The sequence below is a fragment of the Leptopilina boulardi genome, unplaced genomic scaffold, assembly GCF_019393585.1.
Source record: "Leptopilina boulardi isolate dan_hultmark-lab unplaced genomic scaffold, ZJU_Lbou_2.1 LbouV2_300, whole genome shotgun sequence".
Lineage (NCBI taxonomy): Eukaryota > Metazoa > Arthropoda > Insecta > Hymenoptera > Figitidae > Leptopilina > Leptopilina boulardi.
The window spans coordinates 628,041-652,247 of record NW_026137864.1 but is presented as its reverse complement, the minus strand read 5'-3'; the positions used below and the strand labels follow the sequence as shown (position 1 = coordinate 652,247).

Here is a 24,207-nt window from a genome sequence, read left to right as displayed (position 1 = left end):
AATGAAGCATTCAAATATAGAAAATTAATATACAAAATATTTAAAAAATTTTTATTAAATATCAAATAATATTTTCTATAATTTGAATAGAACAGAAATTTTACTTTATTGGGAAATTTTTAATTTTCTTATAAATTATTAAATTCAATGTGAAAAATGGAAAACTATTTCAATTATTGCATTTTTTTCTCAAGTTGGCATATCATTTTATTTAGGTTGGCAAAATTGAAATTTTCAACTGCGCATGCGCATATCTTCATGCATCGTGCTGCAACAAGCACACCACACACAGTCATTTTCATTAATACGTAGAACGTAGAATTGTGCACATCTTGAGTGAAATGGTCAAATTTACATAAAGCAGAGAGAAAAAAAAGTAAGTAATGCAATTAAATTTAATTTATTACTTTTTGAAATAAAGTAAAAAATAATTAATTATAATATTCAATTTATAACTTTGCGGCAATATATTTAAAAGCTCTGAGACAAATTTACTCTACCGGTTTTTTTTCTCGTAAAATACTAACTATAAAACTATATGTGAAATTGAAAAAAATATGTCGATTTTTCTAGAATTATTTACAAACTTTATTAGCCCCTATTTATTTAAAAATTTTACATATAAGACAAGTGACAAAAATAGTGCCCGTGTAAATGATGTAATTTATTTTTTAAGAAACACGTGTTCTTTCATTCATTAATAAAAACGCTATGCAATTTTTTCTTTTACTGATTTTGCTATGAAATTTAGTTATATGCTTTTTTCCTAAAATTTATTTATTTTACACGTGTTCTTTTATTTTTACGGAAAACTCAAATTTTGCTAATAATTCTGATAATAAAATTCAGGTATTTGGATTTTTTTTTAAGTAGTCATTTATTGTAAAAACCTTTATTTTTTTTTAAAACTTTCCCCACAGTCCATAGGGATATTATTAATAGTATTTATTAAATTAATTATAAATATATAAAATTGTATTTTAAACTAAGAAAAAAATTTTTTTTTTTTCACTAAAAATTATTTTGAAAGAATATTACGTATATTTTGTAATTTTTTTCAATAACAACTTTCATTCAAATTTTATATAATGTATTTTTCGTTAAAAAAATTAATTTTTCAAAAGTATTTTTTTGGGTAGGATTATAGAAACATGTTGAGGCATGCTCAAGGTTATCTGTGTTTATATTTCAATTATCTGGGAATCTAAACAAAAAAAAAATGATCACAATGATAAAAGAGTATATTGAAAATAGTAGGCAGAGGTTTTTTTTTTTTGTTTTGTTTGAAAAAAACCCTAGCAAAATACTTATACCTACATAATTTATAGGTGTATAATATTTTATCAGTGTAATTTAATCTCTGAATGAAATATCGTTGAGGAATTAGTCTTTCTAATTTGAAAGTGAGAATGAGGTTTAGAGATTGCAGAGCAAATTTCTACGAAGTATTTGATACATATTTAAAAAAAAAACGTCGCGTCAACTAAAATTTTATCACTTCTTTAACTCGCTGTGTATATCAAAGTGAAAAATTTTATGCAATGAATTAATAATTATTTGCTTCAAATTTTTTTTTTTTTTTTTCTTTGACATTCTTAAAATTATAGATAATTCTAATTTTTCTTTTGTATGAATTTCTACTTATATTTTTGATTTTCTTTTTATTTTTTCAAATTTTTGTTTTTTTTACTTTTTCCTATAAAATTTACTTGTTTTGGGAATTGAGAAAATTTATTTATTTCATTATTTTTATAAACTAGGCTAAAATTTTTATTTTTTTCTACAAAATCCTTTTTTTTTTTTTTTTTTGATAATTTTAAAATTCTCTTTTTATTTTTTTCAACATTGCATTTCCTTTTCTTTAAAATAAATTCCCGCTTTCTTTTTTTATTTTTTTCAATTTCTTTTTTTTTATATTCCTATAATTCTCTATTTTTCATTTAATTTCTTCTAATTTTTCATTTTCTATCATTTCTCTAAAAATTTCGTACTTTTTTCTTGTTTATTTTTTCCTTAAACTTTTTTTGTTTTTAAATTCAAATTCATATAATTATTGTTGTTATTATTTCTGTCTATGGTATTTTATTATACACGTTACTAAATTTAATAAATATAAAATTATGTTCGAATAAAATTATTTCATTCATAAAAAATACACCTACAAACTTAATAAAATACGAAAGCAATTATAATTATATTTAATAATAATAAAACAATAATAAAGTTAAAAAAAATATTTTAATTAATAAATGTTTATAATATTATTTATGTATTAGTAAATTATTATTATTATTATTATTATTATTATTATTATTAAAAATATTAATATTTATTTGAAGTAATTAAAATAAATTTTTAATAAAAATAGGAATAACGAAAAATTGTTCTCGTAAATTTAAATTGAAAAATTAGTAATTTATACAATTTTTGCATTTTTTAAATTATTTTTTTTTCAAATTTTTATTTATTCACATTTTTTTTTTAGCAAAATTTTTCAATTCTCATTTAAAAATTTTTATAATTAATATTAAAAATAAATTTTACTAAATTTTCATATAAATTTTTTTTTTTTTTTTTTGTTTATTGATTATTAAATTTAGAAAAAGAAAGAAAAATTATTTTTTTCTCGAAAAAATCATGCATCTTGCAGATGCTTACCAAATTCCTAGAAACATATTTTTTGGCCATATGTTTTACAACTAGTCCTCCAGATTAGTCCCAAGGCGTCTCATTTTCCCGAAAAATCAGACCCAAGATACTCATTAAATTCTCATCCAAATAAATTGTATGTATAAGCTTATAAAAATTTTTACTTTACTAAATCTTGTGACTATGACACATATATAATAAAAGAAAATAGGTACATAGTGCGAAAATTATTAAAATTTTATTTATCAATTTCAATTAGAATTCTATTTAAGGGAGACTCAGCATTCTTGAAATTTTTATTAATTTATAAACTATACAAAAAAAAACATTTTTAGATACAAAATTTTATAATTTTCGATCTCAAAAAAAAAACGATTTTTAAAGAAATAATTTTTTAGAATGAAAAATTTTTATAAATTTTTGCCTGTAAATATTGCTTTGTAATGTTTATTAATTAACAAATTGTAAAAAAAATATTTTTTTAAATAAACTATTTTATAATTTTTAATATTATATTTTTCTTCTAATCGTTTATCATATATAAACATTGTGGACTTTAGCAACATCAAAATTGTTAAAAAAAATAAAATTGCTCACACTTTTATTGAAATATTGTTTGAAACATTATTTTATATGAACCGTACTTTTTTTGGAGTATGAAAAAATATTGTATTATGGCCTGGAAAAGTCATGAAATTATTTTCGAGAGAAATCGTACCAACACTGAAATAGGGGAATTTTATTTATTTTTTTTTTCAAGAATCATGGCTGATAATAGAGGTAGGGGTAGGGGTAGAGGTGAAGCAAAAGGAAGAGGGCAATCTCAATCACAGCAACAACAATCACGACAACAACAACAACAATCTCAGCGTCAACAACAACAACAACCACGACAGCAACAACCACAACAACAGCAGCAGCAACCACGACAACAACAACAGCAACAACCACAGCAGCAGCAACCACGACCAGCCTGGCAACAAAAACAACAGCAGCCACAACAACAACAGCCACAAAAACAACAGCAACAGCCACAAAAACCTGCGGAACGTGGCTCTGGTGATGCAAAATCATCTCCAAGAGATGCAGATTTATCTAAACAGGTGGCACAACTCTCAATTGGTAAGTATTTTTAAGAAAAAAAATAATAAATTTTCTAATAGGGTAAATGTACCAATTACGGCGCGTTCATAAAAAATAACTATTATTACTATTATATTTAATATAACTGTTGCAAAATGATTAAAAACAATTATTTTAATCTTTTTTTTTATACAATTACTTATAAAGATGCATATTTAAACAATTATTTATTTAATTATTCAAGATCAAATTTTTTTTCTCGCCGTAATTGAAACATTTGTAAGATTTCCATTGGCTTCAATTACGGCGGGCAAAGTATCTTCAAAATACACATAATTTTGGTCACCGAAATTGATACACCGAAACTGATACAAACGCGCCATAATAAAAAAATTACGGTATTAATTTTAATTTTTCATATTTGTTTAAATAATCAATTTTTATAAAGTTAATTTTTTTTAATATCTAAATAACATAAGCTTTAAGTTTAATAAGTGAGGCATTTCATATGAGAATACGGGGTCATGTCTCGGATTTTTCTCAAAAATTCGGTAAATTGTAGTGATAGTGGTGCTAAATAAGTGTACAAATTTTGAATTTGAAATTTTTAATATTTTTCGAGATATTTACAATAACAAATTTGAGCAATATTTTTTTGCTTTACTTATAACTTTTTTCCTATTAAAAATAGAGAAAAATGTTGTAAATGTTTTTTATGCAGAAGACCTTAAACTTTTTTAAAAAAATATTAATTTTTAAACAATTTGTTAAAAAAATAAAATTTGTTTATAACTTTTAAACATTTAGAAGCGCGAAAAAAATCATGAATGGGTCAAACCATTATATTTCGAATCAAGTCGTCGCTGACTAATTTTTAAAAATTATAATACTTTGCAGGAATGATTTTGAAGTTATCAAGATCACGAAATGAAAAGAATTTTATTAAAATTTTAATTATTTATTGCAAAATATGAATTTAAAGTATATGAGGTGCTGAAAACTGTCAATTTTTTAGCCATTAGAAAATATGCAAAAAAAACAGAATTTACCATAAAAATAAAAAAAAATTGTTGTAATTTACTAAGAATGAATAAATTTATCATTATCAATTGATATAATTATTTAAATATGTGAAATAATATATAAAATATGATTTTCAAGTTCGCCTGTCAAATAACCTAAATTTGCAAATTTCATCTATTAAGTGTGAGAAAGAGAAGTTATTTAATTTGAAAAAACCTTACCAAATATAAAGTACCTGTGACTAACTTTTAGTTTTTCTTAGCACTTTTTTCCTTTTTTATTCATAAATGTGAAATAAAAAGCAATAAAAATTGGCACTTTGCTTATTTTCACTATTTTCAAATGTAAATAACTTTCTTGGAGAAAACTGAAAAATTACAAAACTTGGGCAATATCTAATTGATCACTAACTACACACACTGGAAAAAAATTCGCTTTGGTCCCGAAGATACTTTTTGAGATAATTATGTTTAAATTTTTCACAATTTTTATCAGGTTAATCCATGTGATTTTTATAAAATTGAAGTTAGTTCAAAATTTTTAACCAATAAAACCTAACTTCGTCCTTAAAGAACTACATGTATTAACCTGATAAAAATTGTGAAAAGTTTAAACTTAATTAATTAAGTGGAGGTACTTTATATTTGGTAAGGTTTTTTCAAATTAAATAACTTCTCTTTCTCACACTTAATAGATGAAATTTGCAAATTTAGGTTATTTGACAGGCGAACTTGAAAATCATATTTTATATATTATTTCACATATTTAAATAATTATATCAATTGATAATGATAAATTTATTCATTCTTAGTAAATTACAACAATTTTTTTTTATTTTTATGGTAAATTCTGTTTTTTTTGCATATTTTCTAATGGCTAAAAAATTGACAGTTTTCAGCACCTCATATACTTTAAATTCATATTTTGCAATAAATAATTAAAATTTTAATAAAATTCTTTTCATTTCGTGATCTTGATAACTTCAAAATCATTCCTGCAAAGTATTATAATTTTTAAAAATTAGTCAGCGACGACTTCATTCGAAATATAATGGTTTGACCCGAATATTGTTTAAGTCATAATAAATTGATGGCTAAATTTTTGAGATGGCATTATTTTTTGTTTTCGAAATATTAATTAATTAACTAACAAAAGTTAATAAAAAATGAAATATTTTACGAACAAATAAAATTAGAGTAATTTTAAGAACATCATTAGAATGCTTATCAAAATCCGCATCCAACGAGCCCTATATGATAAATTTCTAATAAACGGATGTTCAATTAATAATTAATAATAAAAATTATTTAAATAATTAATAACATTTAAGGAAATAAAGATAAACCGTCAATTCTTTTTTTATTTGGAAAATCATTTAATTCTGTTTTAAATAAAACCAGTGTAAATAACATTTTTAACAAATCTAAATTATTAACAGATGTTTATTGAAAATTGAGGTTTCAGCACCCTACGACACAAGTTGGAGGGGGCTGGCTACCTACTCGGCATGGTATTTTTCAGTCTTTTTCTAAATAACATTTTATAATTAATTTTTGATTCTTGGTAATACTAAATATTCTTTTTTTGATACAGAATTAGATGGTCTTCCAAATGGTATTCAAATGTTATTAATTATTTAAATAAATTTTATTAATTATTATTAATTTAACATCCATTTTTTAGAAATAGTTCATATAGGGCTCGTTGGATGCGGATTTTGATAAGCATTCTAATGATGTTCTTAAAATTACTCTAATTTTATTTGTTCGTAAAATATTTCATTTTTTATTAACTTTTGTTAGTTAATTAATTAATATTTCGAAAACAAAAAATAATGCCATCTCAAAAATTTAGCCATAAATTTATTATGACTTAAACAATATTCATGATTTTTTTCAGGCTTCTAAATGAGAGAGAACATGTTTAAAAGTTATAAACAAATTTTATTTTTTTAACAAATTGTTTAAAAATTAATATTTTTTTAAAAAAGTTTAAGGTCTTCTGCGTAAAAAACATTTACAACTACATTTTTCTCTATTTTTAATAGGAAAAAAGTTATAAGTAAAGCAAAAAAATATTGCTCAAATTTGTTATTGTAAATATCTCGAAAAATATTAAAAATTTCAAATTCAAAATTTGTACACTTATTTAGCACCACTATCACTACAATTTACCGAATTTTGAGAAAAATCTGAGACATGACCACGTAATCTCATATGAAATGCCTCAAGTCTTCAATTGACTTTATACAATAGAAATGTCGAATTTTCTATTTCAAAGGTATTTTGACTCGAATCGTGCCGTAATTAGTACATTTACTCTAATGCATTTTGTTTAAAATTAAAAAAAAAATACTTATTCAAAATATAAAATGTTGTAATCATGTTATAAAAATAATTTTTTTTTTATTTTCATAAATAAAAAGGACCTTCAGGAGATGCAGGTAGAAAGAAATTCGAAAAGCCTGAAATTTTGCGAACACGACCTGATCATATAAAAATTAAAACAGGTATGTTTAACAGTACTTATTTTTATGGTTTTTTTTTAAAAAAAACATCTATAGGTATGTTATTTCTGTGTTTATTATTGAATTTTTACAGTTTTCAAGCCTCGGATTGTAAGACTTTTTTCGACTTATTTTAATAAAATGCGATTTTTTCTAATTTTTTTAACATTTTTTTTTTTACAAAATTTTTAAGCAAAACATGTCTTTTTTTAATATGCAATACATAATTAATTATTTTCAAAAATTTTAATGAAATTCTTCACAAATTCAATTATCTAAAAATATTTTTCAATTAAAAATGTTATGATTTAATAATTTTTTTTAACATTAAAAAAATCAGCAAATAAAATTATCGCAAAAATTTTAATTAAATATTAATTGTAATTCAATTATTCTCAAAATTTTTAATTCAAAAATTCAATGTTTTTTTTTTAAATTTTCCATCTAAAACTTTATGAAATTTAATAATTTCAAATAATATAGTGTCAGTTAGGGTAAATGGGGATAAGAGGTGTTGGAGCTTAATTTACAGTTTTAAAATGAAGTTCAACGTCAATATTTTAACCTCAGATCACCTACAAGAGGTTCTGAGTATTGCCAAGCTTTTATCTTGATAATTGGCAGCAAGATAAAAAAAAGTTATCGCTCAATGCATAAAAACTTGAAAATCAAAGTCAAACTGTTTCAGTATTTTGTCGAGCATTTCAAAGAAAACAGACTTAAAAATCAAACCAAATTTTTTTCTTATTCCTTATGACTCCTATAACAGAAATTCACTTGAATTTTTGATTTTTATCAATTTGGTTAATAATGACAAGCTGTCCCCATTTACCCTCAGTTTTCAAATTATTGGGGTAAATGGGGACAGCATGTCATTATTAACCAAATTAACAAAAGTCGAAAATTCAAGTAAATTTCTGTTATGGGTGTCAAAAGGAATAAGAAAAAAATATGGTATGATTTTTAAGTCTGTTTTTTTTCAAATGCGAGACAAAATACTGAAATAAAAAAAAATAAAAATAAAAAAATTTCAATTGGTTCATATAATTATATATTACAAATTTTTTTCAAGTTTTTTCATCCCATAATACAGTAATATAGTTAGGGGGATTTTGTCCCCATTTACCCCTATTTTTAATGATTTTTATAATATTCTTCAAAAATTCAATTATCTGAAAACATTTTTCAAATGAAAAATTTGAAACTCAATTTTCGTCTATAATTTCTAATAAATTTTTTTAACAACAGAAATCATCGAAAATTTTAACTTTTCTGAAATTAAATTATTTTTAATCTTTTTTTATTAATATTCTTCAACAACAAAAATCACCGATAATTTCAATCAAAAATTACCTGAAGTTCAAATATTTTTAAAAATCTGATTTATAAATCCTCGAAAATTCAATTATTTCTAAAAGTTTTAACGTTAATTCTTACAAAATTAAATTATTTTTAATAATTTTAATATTTCTTTAAAAATTCAATTATTTAAAAAAAAGTTTCAAATAAAAACTCCAAAATTTGAATTGTTGTAGGAAATTTAAAAAAAAACACTACAAAAGTTTAAATTTGCAGAAAATTTATTTCAAATTTAAAATGTAACTTAAAAATTTGTAAAACTTAATAATTTTGCTAAATTTTTTTTAACCATTAAAACTAAAAAATATGAAAAAATTTTAAATTCGAATAAATTGCTTAAATCAGACTTCAAAAAATTTTTAAAATGTAATTTAAAGAATTTTTTTTTAGAAATTTGTCGTATTTTAACTAAAATTTTGAAAATTTAGATTAGTTCGATTCTGAAATATTAGAAATACATTTTCTTGATAATATTCTTATAGAATTATTTTTATTAGATTTTATTTGATTTATTTTCTCCATTGTGTACTTATTACAAAAGTTTTACAATTGTTTTTTCTGCAAATTTAAAAAAATTAGTAATGAATAAAAATGATAATATGAAGAAATCATTCTCATTAACCCCTTCGCAGTTGAGACCTAAATCCCATAAGTGGGCCCCAAATGTCACTAACTTTTTGAAAAACTAAAATTTGTGCAAACGAGTATACTACTATATTTGAGGTTGCTGATTGCAAATCTCGCATCAGATTTTGAAAATTCAATATGGTGGACGACTTTTTCAAAAAATTCATCGGATTGACTTAATACTTATGTTACTCCTTCTTCTTCTTGTTGTTTAAATGGCCTCTTGTAGAAAAACTTGTTACTTGAGGGTTTTCTGGGTAATCGGGTAATCGACCCGAAAACCCCGGAGTAACAAGTTTTAAGTGAATCTGATGAATTGTTGAAAAAGTCGTCCGCCATTTTAAATTTTCAAAAAATGACATCAGATTCGTAATCAGCGACCCCGAAAACTCCCGAGTAACAATTTTGGGACAAATATATCTGTTTATCTAGCCATAAATCTGCTTGCGTGTACATATACACGTCATCGACAGTTTGAGCCCATTTATTTCATGACGTGTATACACGTCATCGACTGCCAAGGGGTTAAGGAATTAATAAAAAGAATGTAATAAATAATAACATTATTTATACAAAGTTAAAATATTAATCAACTAATTAAATTTAGTTAAAATAAAAAAATCGACTTTTCGAGTTTTTTTTTTTAAATGTAAATTGACTAAAACACTTTTTTTGCTTCTTAAAGTTAATCCGAAGGCTAAGCTATAAAATTAACCTGTTTTCTGTGCAACTTATCTTTAAATAAATTTAAAACAATTACATATACATATATATATAGTTTTATTAAATAATTGTCAAAAATGAATTGTACGGATATAAAAAATGATTATTACGAATTTTAATATTTTTCTCAAAAAATAAACCGCAACGCCTTTAGGTGAAATATACTTAATTGATTGATTATATTAAAAATTTAATTTCTTTTTAAGAAATCATTATGAAATAAATATTATTATCTAGAAAGAAGTAAAATTATTATCAGTATAAGTATTAAGGAGGAATAGGATAGCAGGGTGGCCAGCCAACTGGGAGAAAGCCGGGACTGAAAAATTAATCTGGGAGATTTTATGGGTTTTGTGATTCGCGCAATTATTTGAAAATTGTTCAACTTTTAACCATCTAAAATTTCGTGTTAATTATGTAAAATATATAAGCAATTCCACGTTAGATTGAAGGGTCTATCTTCAGATTCCTTCTATATACTACGTTTAATCTAATTCTGTGTCAAAAAAAGAATATTAAGTATTACTAAAAATCGAAAAGTAATTATAAAATGTTATTTAGAGAAAGACTGAAAAATACCGTGCCGAGATGGTAGGAAACCCCCGCTAAATAAACGGAGCCCGATAATAAGTTCAAAAATTAAAAACAAATTTTATTTTTTTAATAAATAAATAAATTAAAAACTTTAAATTTTTCAAAATTAATTTTTTTTCTTAAACTTCAATATTTTCTGAGTAAAAAACGTTTAGAAAACTTTTTTCTAGGACTAAAAGTGAAAAAGTTATGAGTAATTGAAAAAAAAGTTGCACTAATTTTTTAATGCAAATATCTCGAAAAATAATGAATATTTTTTTCAAAATTTTATTTACTCAATTGGACCCATAACCTCTACCCAAAAACGTAGTATAGAAGGAATCGGAGGATAGAGACCCCTCAATTTCACTTGGAATTGCTCATATACCATCAACAAAAATTAGCTATTTTTATTTCTCACAATAATACAACATTTTTTAATTCTACACTGAAAGAAAATATATAACAAAATTTCGTAAATACTTTTCAATTTAGGGAAAATGTGTCAAACTGAAAAAAAAAATGATATAAAATATATTAAATCTCAGTAAAGATTTTGTATGATTACTATAAATTATGTTGCAGTTCGTAAATATTTACTAAAATTTGAAATACATTTCTTAAAGACTGAAAAATATTTTCAAAAGTATATTATTTTTTGTATCAATATTTCCCATTTTTACTCGTTTTCCTTAAATTGAAAAATGTTTACTAAAATGTCTACTATACTTAATAAAATTTGTTATATTTTATTTCAATGTACTTCATAAAACTTAAATTTTATAAATTTTCATAGAGTGCTTTTGGTGTTCATTATTTTTTACAATTGCATATTACATAAATATAATAGATTTGTGTACAGAAAAAATGTATTTTATAACAGGGAGAAATCTCTTAATTTCTACCGGGAGAAAACCGTGAGGCAAAAATTCTAAAAATAGTGGCCACCCTGGGACAGACAGTTGGAAGAAAAGTTAGTCTAAATGCATTATTTCGATTTTTGAAATAGAAAACACATATTTTAGTGTAATTTTGTTCAGAAGTTGAGTTCAAACAGACAATCGTTTCAAAATGTCAATTTTTTTTTTAATTTACATCCAATTTCAATTTTCAATGACTCATTTTGTTTAAAATATAATTCTACACATTTCGTCTGAAAAAATTACACTAAAATTTGTATTTTCTATTTTAAAAATCGAAATAATGCATTAGGACTTACTTTTGTTTAAGACTGTCCGATTTCCCCTTAATATAAATATTAGTTGAAATTCACTATATAGTGAACTAGCTGTCGCACCCGTCTTCGACGGTTATAATATTTAGATTTAATAAATTTTGAAATTTATAATTACATCCAACTATACGTGTTCAATAATAATAATAATAATTTAAATATAATAATTGTTAATTTCAAAGAGTAAAAAAGTAATTTTCGATTTTTTATTTTTACAATATCTGATTTCATATTCAGATTTGCAATTATTAATTTTAAAATTCTGATAAAATTCTTAAATTAAAATTCTTAAAATTTCTTGTTAAAAGCATACTTAATTGGTCACAAAATTTTAAATAAAGAACGTTTAGTAAAGAATTATCAAAAAATAAAAAATGTTAAATTTTTTAAATTTTTTGAAAGTGTCATATTTTTGTTTAAATTAATATTTTTCATTGGTGTGCAGCTAAGATTGCGTTTAATACCCAACAGACTAAAAACATTATTGTTTTACTTATAAAAAGTTGAACATAACGAATTCTTATATTACAATGTTATTAAAAAAATTGGAAATTCAAAAATTTGATTTAGACTTTTAAATTCAGACTATTTACTTAATTTAATAAAAAAATTGATTGTATTTATGTGAAAAAATTAGGTACAAATAGTTTCAAATCAATCTGACAAAAAATAAAAAATTTGCATTTTTTTGATTTTTTTAAATTTTTTGAAAAAATGTCATAACTTTCGTTCATGTTAATATTTTTTAATCAAATATGGCTAAGATTTTAAGTTACGTTAAGACTGAATACACTGCCAAGTTTCACCTCAATCGGTTGAGCCGTTTTAAAGTTGTGCCGGTACAAAATATTGACGACAGACAGACAGACAGATAGACAGACAGACAGAATTTTTATTTATGGCATATTTGTTATCTTTACTACTTAAAATGATAAACTATGCAAGAAAAAATTAATTTGGAGCAATGTACAGACAAAAGTCTGATTTTATTAATATAGATTAAAATGAATTATTATTAAATATATTTAATAGTTTTACTCTTTATGAAAGAATTTATTATTTTTTGTATTAGAGCCATTTAATTGGTCAGTAAATATAAAATTACAATTATTTTTGTTTTCAGGAACATACGGTGCACTTGTGAAATTAGAAACAAATTATTTTAAATTTAACACAACTACAAATTGGGCGCTACATCAATATAGAGTTGATTTTTCACCAGAGGAGGATCGTACATTTGTCAAAAGACGTTTATTTAATAGAATTTTAGATTCGCCTTTTATACCCAACATTTTTGATGGATCTGTATTGACTACAATAAATGAAATAAAAAACGTAATTTAATTGCTATAGATTTTATTTTTTTTTTTTACATATTTTATAGATTATATAAATATTTTTTAATAATATACTTTTTCTTTCTTTTTTACAGCCTCTTGAGTATACCGTAACTCACACGGAAGATGAGAGCAAAATTGTGCATATAAAAATTCGTCATGTTGCCTCTTTGTTAAATAAAGCCGATTATGGATATATACAATTATTCAATTTACTTTCACGTCGTGCTTTGGAAAATTTAAAATTACAACTGATTGGAAGGAATTATTTTGATCCTAAACAAACGGTATGTATAATTTTAATTTGTTCTTTCTTTTTTTTTTAATGCTTTTTTTAATATTAGTTTTTCAAATTTTTATATATTTATTTTTAAAGAATTGCAAAAATGAATAATTTGCTTAAAATAATACTATTTGAAAAATAAATTTGATATGGTTTCTTTTTAATTTTGAATTATTTTTACAGATTGTTATTCCTCAATATCAATTGGAAGTATGGCCCGGATATTTAACTTCGATTCGCCAACATGAAAATAGTACACTCATGTGTGCTGAAATTGTTGGTAAAGTTATGCGACAACAAACTGTTTATGATATTCTCGCGGAATGCCGTCAAAGAAATAGCCGTGATTTTCAGGTATGAATTAATCAAAAATGTACTATTTCTATAATATGTGATTACAGTGTGACCACCAAACCGGGGAAAATTTCAATCGGGAAAAAGCCGGGACCGAAATTTTACATGGGAGATTTTTTCAAATTTTTTCATCCATCCGTTTACGAGATATGAATTTTTCAAAATTTAAAAATTTTAATGATTTTTTATTTTTGAATGCTCATAACGTTCTTATAAAGGCCTCAATTTTTAGGTTTTTTTTTTTTTTTAAATGTATGTTTTGATCTGAACTTTTTAAAAATTTCATGTAAAAAATTATAAAAATTAAAATTTACTATATTTTTTGTAATTTAAACGTTAAAATATGGTTTTTAAAACTGTTGGTATTCTTCGATTTCTTTTTTTTTAATTTTCAAAAAAACTACTTCCTTTTATAAAAATTTTAAGCCTGGTCTGCTTGTGGGCAAATGAGTCTTTCAATATTTTCAGAATTTTCAAAATTTCACTATCATTTTTGTAATTAGCGCATCAAAATACATAAAAGTTTGTAGTACAAAAAAAGTCGGAGATATTTTTAAAAAAATTCCGAAAATATTGAAAAAATTATTTTGCAATTACCAAATCAGACTTAAAATTTTTGTAAAAGGAAATAGTTTTTTTTAAATATTTAAAAAAAAATCGAAGGATATAAAAACAGTTTTAAGAACAAGATTTTAACTTTTAAATTACGAAAAATATAGTTTTAATTTTATAACTTTTTTTTCTTTTTTTTTTTTGATGAAAATTTTGAAAAGTTTAGTTAAAAACACAAATTTTGAAGAAAAAAAAACTTTTACAATTGATGCATTTTTAAGGAAGTTATGAGAGTTCAAAAATAAATAAATTTTTTAAATTAAAGCCAATTAGAATTGGATTGAATTTAAATTTAGATCTATTACAAATTTAATCAATAAATTCTGCCACTATTTTTTAAATTAAAATTGATGGAAATTTGTACTAACAATAAATTTTTAACCGATGAACAATTTTGATAAATTCATGTTTTTTTTGAAAATAATACAATTTTTTTTACTTTATATATCTCCACTTGGGGAAAATTATCTAAATTAATTAAAAATGGAATTTTGAATATTTTTGGATAAAATTTTAGTTTTTTTTTTCAAAACAATTATTTTTTTTTTACTGAATAATCGAGAAGAAGATTTGAATTTAATTTTGCAATTTCTAATCGATTTATATTTGAAATTGCAAAAAATAAAATGATTAATTAATTATAATTAGATATTTACTGTGGATTATTCATTATGACATTAAATTTATGTATTTTTAGCGAGATTTTAAAAATGAAGTAATTGGAACTGTCGTATTGACAACGTACACGGATCGTACGTATCGTGTTGACGATATTGATTTTAATGTAAATCCTGGACACAGTTTTGAAAAAAATGGAGAAAGGATAACTTATGCACAATATTTGGAACAACGATATCAAATCAAAAACATAAATATGACACAACCTATGTTAGTATCGAAAGCTAATGCTCGTCAAAGAAGGTCGGGAATGCCGGAATTAATTTATTTGGTACCTCAATTGTGCCGTACCACAGGTAAATTTTTTTTTTAATTTCAACTATTCTCGAATTTTTTTTTTTTTTAATGTGACTTATTTCCACATTTATAGTGTATAAAGTGAAATTAATCAATTTTTTTCATTCTATTAGTAATTTTTTTTTAAAAAAAAAAGACAAACTCACAAGTTGAAAAATTATTTAAATAAAATTTTAATATTTTTTGAAAATCAATTTTTGAGTTATATTTTTCAAAAATAATAGTAATAGTTAATAATATTTAAAAATAATTATAAAATATATTAACTAAATTTAAAATTATAATCTATAGAGTCAATTGGGGTAAATCGAAACAGTAGTTATTTCAGTTAACCCTTTCAGGGGCAGTGGGACGTATACGTCCCACCTTTTTTGTTGTATTTTTGGTATTTCCGGTATATTTATCTAATAATAATCATATATTTCTTATTTTTAGATTCTAAGGATATAATATAACGAATCTATAATATTGTTTATGAATAATTTATTATTGTTAACTTAATATTATTCCATCAATCTGAAAAATATGCATTTTTTAAATAATTAATTCAGCTATTTGTAAACGCGAAGTGCTACGACTTTGAAAATCTTTACTCGGGGGTTTTTGGGGTCCCTGATTACTAATCTGAGGTCAGTTTTTCAAAATTCAAAATGGCGGATCCAATATGGCGGACGACTTTTTAAAAATATAATGAAACAAAAATTTGTATGCTTAGAATAATGTGCCCCTGAAAGGGTTAAATAAAAAAAATTTTAAATAAATACGGCCTTAAACCTTGTTGGAGGTGATCTAAGGTTCAAGGTTTGAGGCTGTATTTATTTAAAAAAATGTTTATTTAACTGAAATAACTACTGTTTCAATTTACCCCAACTGACCCTAATTTACTTTATTTATTTTTTAAAAATATTTAATAAAATAGTTCACGTAATTATTGTTTTTTTTTTTATGATTGAATAGGTTTAACTGATCAGATGAGAAACAATTTTCAATTAATGAAAGAAGTGGCAAAATACACATGCTCAGAGCCAAGTGTGCGAATTCAAAAACTTTTGTCATTTAATCAAAGAATTTCACAAAATGAGAAAACAAGCGATCAATGGAAACAGTGGGGACTTTCTCTTGGTAGAGAATTAGTACCGGTAAATGGTCGACAAATGCCACCAGAAGAAGTTCATTTTGGAGGTGGGGCTGTCGAAAGAACTGATGACTGGACACGAGCACTACAATCAATGAAACCAATTGTATCGCAAGGAGTTTTGAACAATTGGTTCATATTACATCCGAAATATTCCAAAAGCATTCCGGTAAAAATTTTATATTATATATATTTTTTTTATTTCAAAATTTATTTATTTCTACATTCAAATTTTTTTTCTATAAACCGAATTTATTTCAATTAAATTTTTTTTAAAATTAATAATTGTTTAAAATTAACAAAAAAAAAAACAAAAATTACCGAAAATTTTAATTCAAAATCAATTGAAATTTAATTATTTTCAAAAAATTTAATTTCAAACCTAAAATTTAATAATTTCAACTATAACTCTTCCGAAATTCAATTATTTTTCATAATAATTTTTAACAACAGAAATCTGCGAAAACTATTTTTTACAGCTTTAACAGGCCTTGGATTATACGATTTTTTTTCAAAAATACAATTTTTTTTCGACTTATTTTTAAAAAATAAGAATTTTTCGAATTTTTTTTTTACATTTTTAAACAAATTTGTAAACAAAATACGTTTTTTTTAGTATTCAATGCAGATTCAGATCTTCTTTATTTCAATTATTTAACAAATTTTTAACTACATCTGTGTTTGATTAATAAAGAATTTTTTTAATTAAAAAAAAAAGAAGTAAATTAACCTTTTTTTTTATTTTCTTCTTTAGACATTGCTTGATTTGATGCTAAAAGCATCAAAAGGAATGAAATTCACAATTGGAAAACCTCAATGTGTTCCTTTGGAGAACGACAATCCTGTAACTTACGTGAATATGATTGAAAATATAATGAGCAAAACAACACCGCAAATGATATTTTGCGTTGTATCAAGTGCGGCTGCGAATCGTTACTCTGCAATTAAGCAAAAATGTTGCGTCGATCGACCGGTTCCATCGCAAGTCATAAAGGAAGCAACAATTAATCGCAGAAATGCATTATCAATCATGACAAACGTTGTAATACAGATGAATTGCAAAATTGGAGGTGTTCCATGGAGAGTTCCTTTACCCTCTAATGACGTTATGGTAATTGGTTTTGATGTATGTCACGATACATCAAAAAGTGGTTATGATTATGGTAAGATTTCTTCTTATAATTTAAATTTAATTGGTTTTTTTTTAAATTTTATATATTTCATTTAAAGCCACTGCTGTTTTTAATAATTATCCCACAATATTCTATAATAATATTATTTTAGAATTATTTTTTAATCGCCTTATATAATATATGGGTAAGTTTTTTAAATTATACTCCTAATTAAAACAGGTTGAAATCTACTAATTGCAAAATTAATTTCATTTAATTAAGTAGGAGAAATAATTATTTAAAAATTGTCAATTGTTTACTAGGGGTATAATTGAGGAGCAAATTTTCAAAACTTGATAAATCCATTTTTCAAAAAAATGGAGATAACCATAAATTTAATATTTTAAGGACCTCACAAATCGATCTGTCACTGTTAAATTTAAGAAAAAAAATTTATTAATAACAAATTTTTTATTTAAAAACTTATTGACATAACCAAGATGATTTACAATTTGTATGTTTTATATTAGAAAAAATTACCAAAACCTGTAAATCACTCAATTATGACAAAGTTCAATAATTAGAAACATAACGTCTTGAATATAAAAACATTGTTATAGAAATAAATTATTATAAATTTTTTATTTTAAAATTAACTCTAGTGGTTATGTGTGGAAAGTCATTTGTTTGAATTTCTCGAAATAAGAAAATATGGATTTATCAGGTTTTTTGGTGCATCAGATGCGCATTCTACGGTAGAACTGTTGTAGAGCTGTGCAAGTTTTTAAAATTCGAACCGCTCCATAAGAATTAACTTGGGCTCGAATCGAATATTCGATTTTGCACAGCTCTAAACTGTTGTACTATGGGTTGCGGGCAACTGTTATCCTGATTTGGCGTGTCAGAAGCGCTGAAAGGGACATCAGACGCACTGTACGGGACATAGGTTGCACCAAACCGGGATAACTGATGTCCGTTTTTAAAGTACAAAATTTTTTTAACTAACCAGTACAACCGGTGCACCAAAATTTTTTCCGTGCAGGTGAGATTTTGATTTTTTCGGAGTAGGTTAACCGATTGCAATGAAACTTTGGAATTTTGTTATATATAGTAAGACTAATCTTTAACGTAAATTGCAGCTTAAAATATTCGTTAGTTTACAAGATTTGCAATAATAACAAAAAATTTAAAACTGCTATATCTTCCGTTCTAATAATCGGATTGAAGTCTACTTTTTTTTAAAATGTCAAGGAAAATGAGAGGAATAAATCTCTTTCAGAACAATTTTTTATAATTTTACAATTAAAAAAAATTATTAAATAATAATTGAATAAATTTCACGCGACAATCTAAAATTCAATCACTTAAGGTATCACATCGGTAAAACCGTTTTCTATAAATTTTCTTGAAAATTTTATCATATGTTCTTATTATCATTCTTGACAAATTTGCAAAATATGAAGAATTTTCGCCCTACGAAACCAGAGATATTAGCAATCAAAGTTGCTTATTTTGCATGGGAGACGGGACTAATGTATGGGGGAGAAGTACATTTTCATAAATATCATCAGAAGTTTTCTATAAATTTTTTTCAAAAAGTAATGTTGAATTCACGAATAAATTTGGAACTAGAATATACAAAGAAATTTATAATTTACCGTGCCGTTTATTTGTAATTATAAATTAAAAATTCTATTTCATTACGTCATTTGCAATATATAGCACACCCGCCACTTTGATGTGGCAACATCGCAGGATGGTAACATTAGTTAGAGAGAGACAGTAGTCCACAGTAGTCAAAGCGAGACTTATAGCGACGTTGTCAAACCTCCTACTCCTTCCAATCGCTGCTAGTGTGGGGTATACGTGTACGAGTGTATTTGTAGAAGTAGGTACAGTATGGGCTGAGAGTATAGGGAGTTGAGGGCGAAAGTATAGTGCGGGAAGTAGTAATGCAAGCTACAAACTTTTGACTCCGATTAGTGCCGATGTGATACCTTAAACGCTAAAATGAATTTAAAAATCGTTTATCATAAACATTGCGTACTTCAGCATCGTATATTTGACAATAATTTTTTAAAATTTCGTTTTAATTTTACTGATGAATATTGTAGTGTAAAAATGTTATTTTTAAATATTTGACAAAATTTAAGAGAAAAAACATATCTGGAAAATGTGGAATTTCAATTTAGTTCATAAAATCATAAAAATTTCATAGAATTTTTGGTTTAAATCATCAAATTTTTTTTTTATTTAATTTTTTCATCAGACGCGTATTTATTGATTATACAACTGAATTTACTATTTACCTATTTCAACTATTTTGATAATAATTTGTCATTTGTTTTTTTACATATAAAGCGATTCCCCTCACGTTTAGATATTTAAAATTCAGAAAAAAAATAAACTGGGGTATAAACCACCGCAGGGTGGGGCAAATAGGGGTTACTTAAAAATGGATACTTGGATGAATTCAAAATTAAATAGATTCAAATTTGGATAAATTGAATTTTCAATTAATGGTTGATTAGAATTAGAATGAATTTAAATTTTTTGAAATTTGCTCTAACATGACTGAAAGCTTGGTGCAATGCAATTATTTATAGAAAAAATAATCTATAATTTTGTATTCGCTAAATTAATATAAGCAAAGGAATGTAAGAAAATAATTTATTTGATTTAAATAATCGGTTACTTGACTATTATATCAAATAAATAAGTATTTGCATTAAATAATTATTATTTGAATCAATTAAATGGTATTTATTTCAAATACAGAAATTATTGATTCAAATTAAGTTTATTTAATTCAAATAAAAATTATTGTGTTCATGTAAATATATTCATTTGATTAGTCAAAATAATCCATTATTTACCTCCATGAAGTTGGCGTTGACGTTCAGCGCCGAAAATTGTTTTTTACAAGATCAAAAATGTCAAATTATTTTTTTCAAAAAAATTTTTGCTCGAAATAATGCCTTGAAAAATATTTTTTAAGGTATTATGTTGACCCAAAATCTTTTTAAAAAAAGATTTTTTATTTTTTTAATTTCGTGAAAAATAATTTTCAACGCTAAATGTCGACGCCAACTTTATGGAGGTGATTATTTGAAATACATTTTTTTTTTTATTGTACATTGTAAGAAAAATTCACGGTTTTTCCGGTCAATTTGAATTTCCGGTTTTTTCCCGGTTTTTCTATGATGTATTCCACATCAACTTCGAAATCCATTCGTAATTGCATTTCCGACTTTTTTTTATTACTAATTAAAATTACTAATTGAAACTAGCTTTTATGGTTTTTTAAAAATTTTTTTAACAAGCCGTTTTCGAGATATGAATTTTTTTTAAAAATTTCAGAATTTTAATGAATTTTAATTTTTCTCAATTGACGTACTGATCGATTTTTTTTTTTCAAAAAAAAAATTTACTTCCTTTTACGAAATGGAAAATTTTAAGCTTAATCCGATCGTGGATAAATTCTGAAATTTTTTAAAATTCATATCTCGAAAACGGCTTGCTAAAAAAAATTTGAAAAAAATCATAAAAGCTAGTTTCAATTAGTACTAAAAGAAAAAAAAAAAAGGTTCAAAAAAATCGGAGATGCAATTGCAGATAAAACTTCGTATTTAGCGTGGAATTGCATCATAGACACCCTATTATTTTTAATATATATTTAAAAAAGTCGTATTTTAATTTTCAGGCGCCACAATTGCGTCGATAAATCCTGATTGCACTCGTTACTATAGTGCCGTCAGTGAACACAAAAAAGGTGAAGAAATATGTGATACTCTAGCAGATCAAATCAATAAAGCTCTCAATAGTTATTTAAAAATGAACGGGAAACTTCCCCATCGTATTTTTATGTTTCGCGATGGAGTTGGCGAAGGCCAACTCAATCAGGTAACTAAAGTTGAAGTCAATCGAATTCAAGGTATGCTGAAGAGAGTGTACGCCGAAAACAATATGCCACTCGCTGCTCTAACTTATGTTATTGTTACAAAAAGAATTAATAGTCGCTTCTTTTTACAAAAAAATAACCCAAATCCAGGAACAATTGTCGATGACGTTATCACAGATCCGGATAAATATGATTTCTTTTTGGTATCTGCAAAGGCTAATGTTGGCACAATAACGCCAACTTATTATAATGTTATTTTAGATGAAAATAAATTAAGGCCTGAGATGCTCCAAAGGTTCACCTTTAAATTAACTCACCTGTATTACAACACGAGTAAAACCGTTCGAGTACCAGCACCATGCCATTATGCGCATAAATTGGCATTTTTAGTTAGTCAATTTATACACCAGACCCCATCGGAATCACTTGCCGAATTGCTTTACTTCCTCTAAAGCAAAATCTTGATTTCTCTGTTCATTAATCTTTACCAAAGGGTATTTTTTAAATTTCAATTGTTGCTTGCTTAAATTTTAAGACAAAAAAAATTTCAGTTTTTCTTTAGTATTCATTGTTTACCAAGATAATTTTTATTTATATTAATTCGTTATTACATTTAAAACGAATTTATTTTATTTCTATTTTTTTTTAGTTTATTTGTTAAAAAAAGTAAAGTTTAAAATCTTTACGAAAAGTTAATTATGAAAGAGGGAGAAAATTTATTTTTTGATTTAAAAATAAATAGAACAAAAATGAATGTACTTTCGTAAAATAGAAAATGATAAGAAACGAAAGTAAAATAACTTTTAGTATTTAAAAGACTAATGTAAAAGATATATATTTGTATTAAAAATGGTGATTTAATTTTACCTTACAAATAAAATATATTTTTTTTTTTTGTAATGAATTTCTTTGTTCTTTTTCCTACAACTATTTTTCAGTTTTTTTTTTTGCAGTAAGTACCTATTTTTTATTTTTTTATTAAAAATCAGATTATACGACTTGCTCTAACTTTTTTTTAATATTATTTTACAAAATTTTTAAACAAAATACGTCTTTTTTGGTATACAATTCAGATCTTCTTCAATTCTTGTTTATTTCAATTAATTAACAAATTTTTAACTAAAACTTTTTTTCTAAATTAAATATTTTCAATAATTTTAATGAAATTTTTTATAAATTCAATTATCTTAAATTATTTTACAATTAAAATTTTTTATGAAATTCAACAATTGTTTACAGTTTTTAAAAAAATCAAATAAAATTACCAAAAATTGCAATATAAAACCTTTTAGAATTAAATATTTTTTTTAAAATTTTCCATCTAAAACTTTCTGAAATGTAATAATTTTAATTATAATTTTTACAAAATTCAATTATTTTTTTTAATGATTATATGATATTCTTTGAAAATTCAAAAACTGAAATCATTTTTAATTAAAAAATTTTAATGTTTAATTTTTGTCTCTAATTTTTAATCTTCAACAACAAAAATTTCCAATTCAAAATCAGAATAAAATTATTTTTAAAAATTTCTATTTAAAACCTTCTATAAAATTTAATTATTTCTAAAACTATGAACTGTAACTATTCTAAAATTTAACGATTTTAAACAATTTTTATAATATTCTTCAAAAATTCAATTATTTAAAATTATTTTTCAATTAAAAACTTTTGAAATTCAATTTTTCGTCTGTAATTTCTAATAAAATTTTCAGCTACAAAAATCACCAAAAAATTTCAATTAAATATCACTTGAAGTACATTATTTTCAAAATTTTTTAAATTATTTGATAAATTATTTTCAATTGTGTAAAATTTAATTTTTGTTTGAAATTTAATAAAATCTTTTAAAATTCAATTATTTTTAATGATTTTTATATTTTTCAAAAATTTACAGGGTATCTAACGGTCAGGGAAAAGTCAGGAAATTTCTGTAAATTTCTACAAAAATTAAAATTTTTTGTGAATTTAAAAATTTTTTAATCTAAAAAAATTTGAATGGTTTTTATTACCATTTGTTATTACCATTAAAAATTAATTTATTGTTAAATATGTCAGTAACAATATTTTTGTCTAAAGAAAGCAGAAATAAGTTTATTAAAAAGTCAGGGAAAAGTCACGGAATTTTTTTCTCAATCTTTGTTAGACACCCTGATTCAATTATTTGAATTCTGAAAGCATTTTTCAATTAAAAATATTTGAATTTCAATTTTTGTCTGTCAATTCTAATAAATTTTCCATAAAAAATAAATCACAAAAAATTCCAACTAAAAATCGCTTGAAATTTTTTTTATTTTATTTATTTGCATCAAAAATATCCCACGGTTTTAAAACCATCAAAGGGCATTAAAGTTCAATTATTTTCAAGAATATGAATTGTGTAAATCTTTGAAAATTTAAATTTAAAACCTTCTAAAATTTTTCATATAAAACTTTCTGAAATAATAAAAAATTCAATTATCTGAAAGCATTTTTCAATTGAAAATTTTCAATTCAATTCAATTATTTTTAATAATATTAATATTTCTTAAAAATTCATTTATTTAAAAAAGTTTAAAATAAATTCTCTTGAATTGAATTGTTGTTAGAATTATTTTTTAGAAATTTGTCTTAATTAATTAAAATTTTAAAAATTTACATCTTTGATTCAGAAATATTAAAAATAATATTTCTTGATAATATTAGAATAGAATAATAAGAGAATTAATATAGAATTATTCT

The 24,207-nt window shown here is 23.6% G+C and overlaps 1 protein-coding gene across 2 annotated transcripts; it reads left to right on the top strand.

Annotated features, from left to right (window-relative positions):
* The first annotated feature begins 283 nt into the window (after window positions 1-283).
* Window positions 284-22,386, top strand: LOC127282558 (piwi-like protein Siwi). Of its 2 annotated transcripts, XM_051306868.1 has the most exons (11): window positions 284-376; window positions 3,410-3,507; window positions 3,538-3,771; window positions 7,181-7,264; window positions 12,901-13,112; window positions 13,210-13,401; window positions 13,581-13,751; window positions 15,061-15,337; window positions 16,296-16,642; window positions 17,228-17,636; window positions 21,289-22,386. In XM_051306868.1, the coding sequence occupies exons 2-11, from the start codon at window positions 3,414-3,416 to the stop codon at window positions 21,936-21,938; spliced, it is 2,670 nt and encodes an 889-aa protein (XP_051162825.1). In that variant the 5' UTR covers window positions 284-376; window positions 3,410-3,413; the 3' UTR covers window positions 21,939-22,386. The 2 variants fall into 2 exon arrangements, with proteins under 2 accessions (XP_051162825.1, XP_051162824.1); XM_051306867.1 differs by having other exon boundaries at window positions 3,410-3,771.
* Window positions 22,387-24,207: the final 1,821 nt, after the last annotated feature.

Bases quoted from the DNA above. Each gene is read 5' to 3' on its own strand.
- LOC127282558 (XM_051306867.1), top strand. From the start codon at position 3,414: ATGGCTGATAATAGAGGTAGGGGTAGGGGTAGAGGTGAAGCAAAAGGA. The intron at 7,265-12,900 runs GTATGTTTAACA...TTTTGTTTTCAG, and splicing joins TCATATAAAAATTAAAACAG to GAACATACGGTGCACTTGTG. The intron at 13,752-15,060 runs GTATGAATTAAT...ATGTATTTTTAG, and splicing joins GAAATAGCCGTGATTTTCAG to CGAGATTTTAAAAATGAAGT.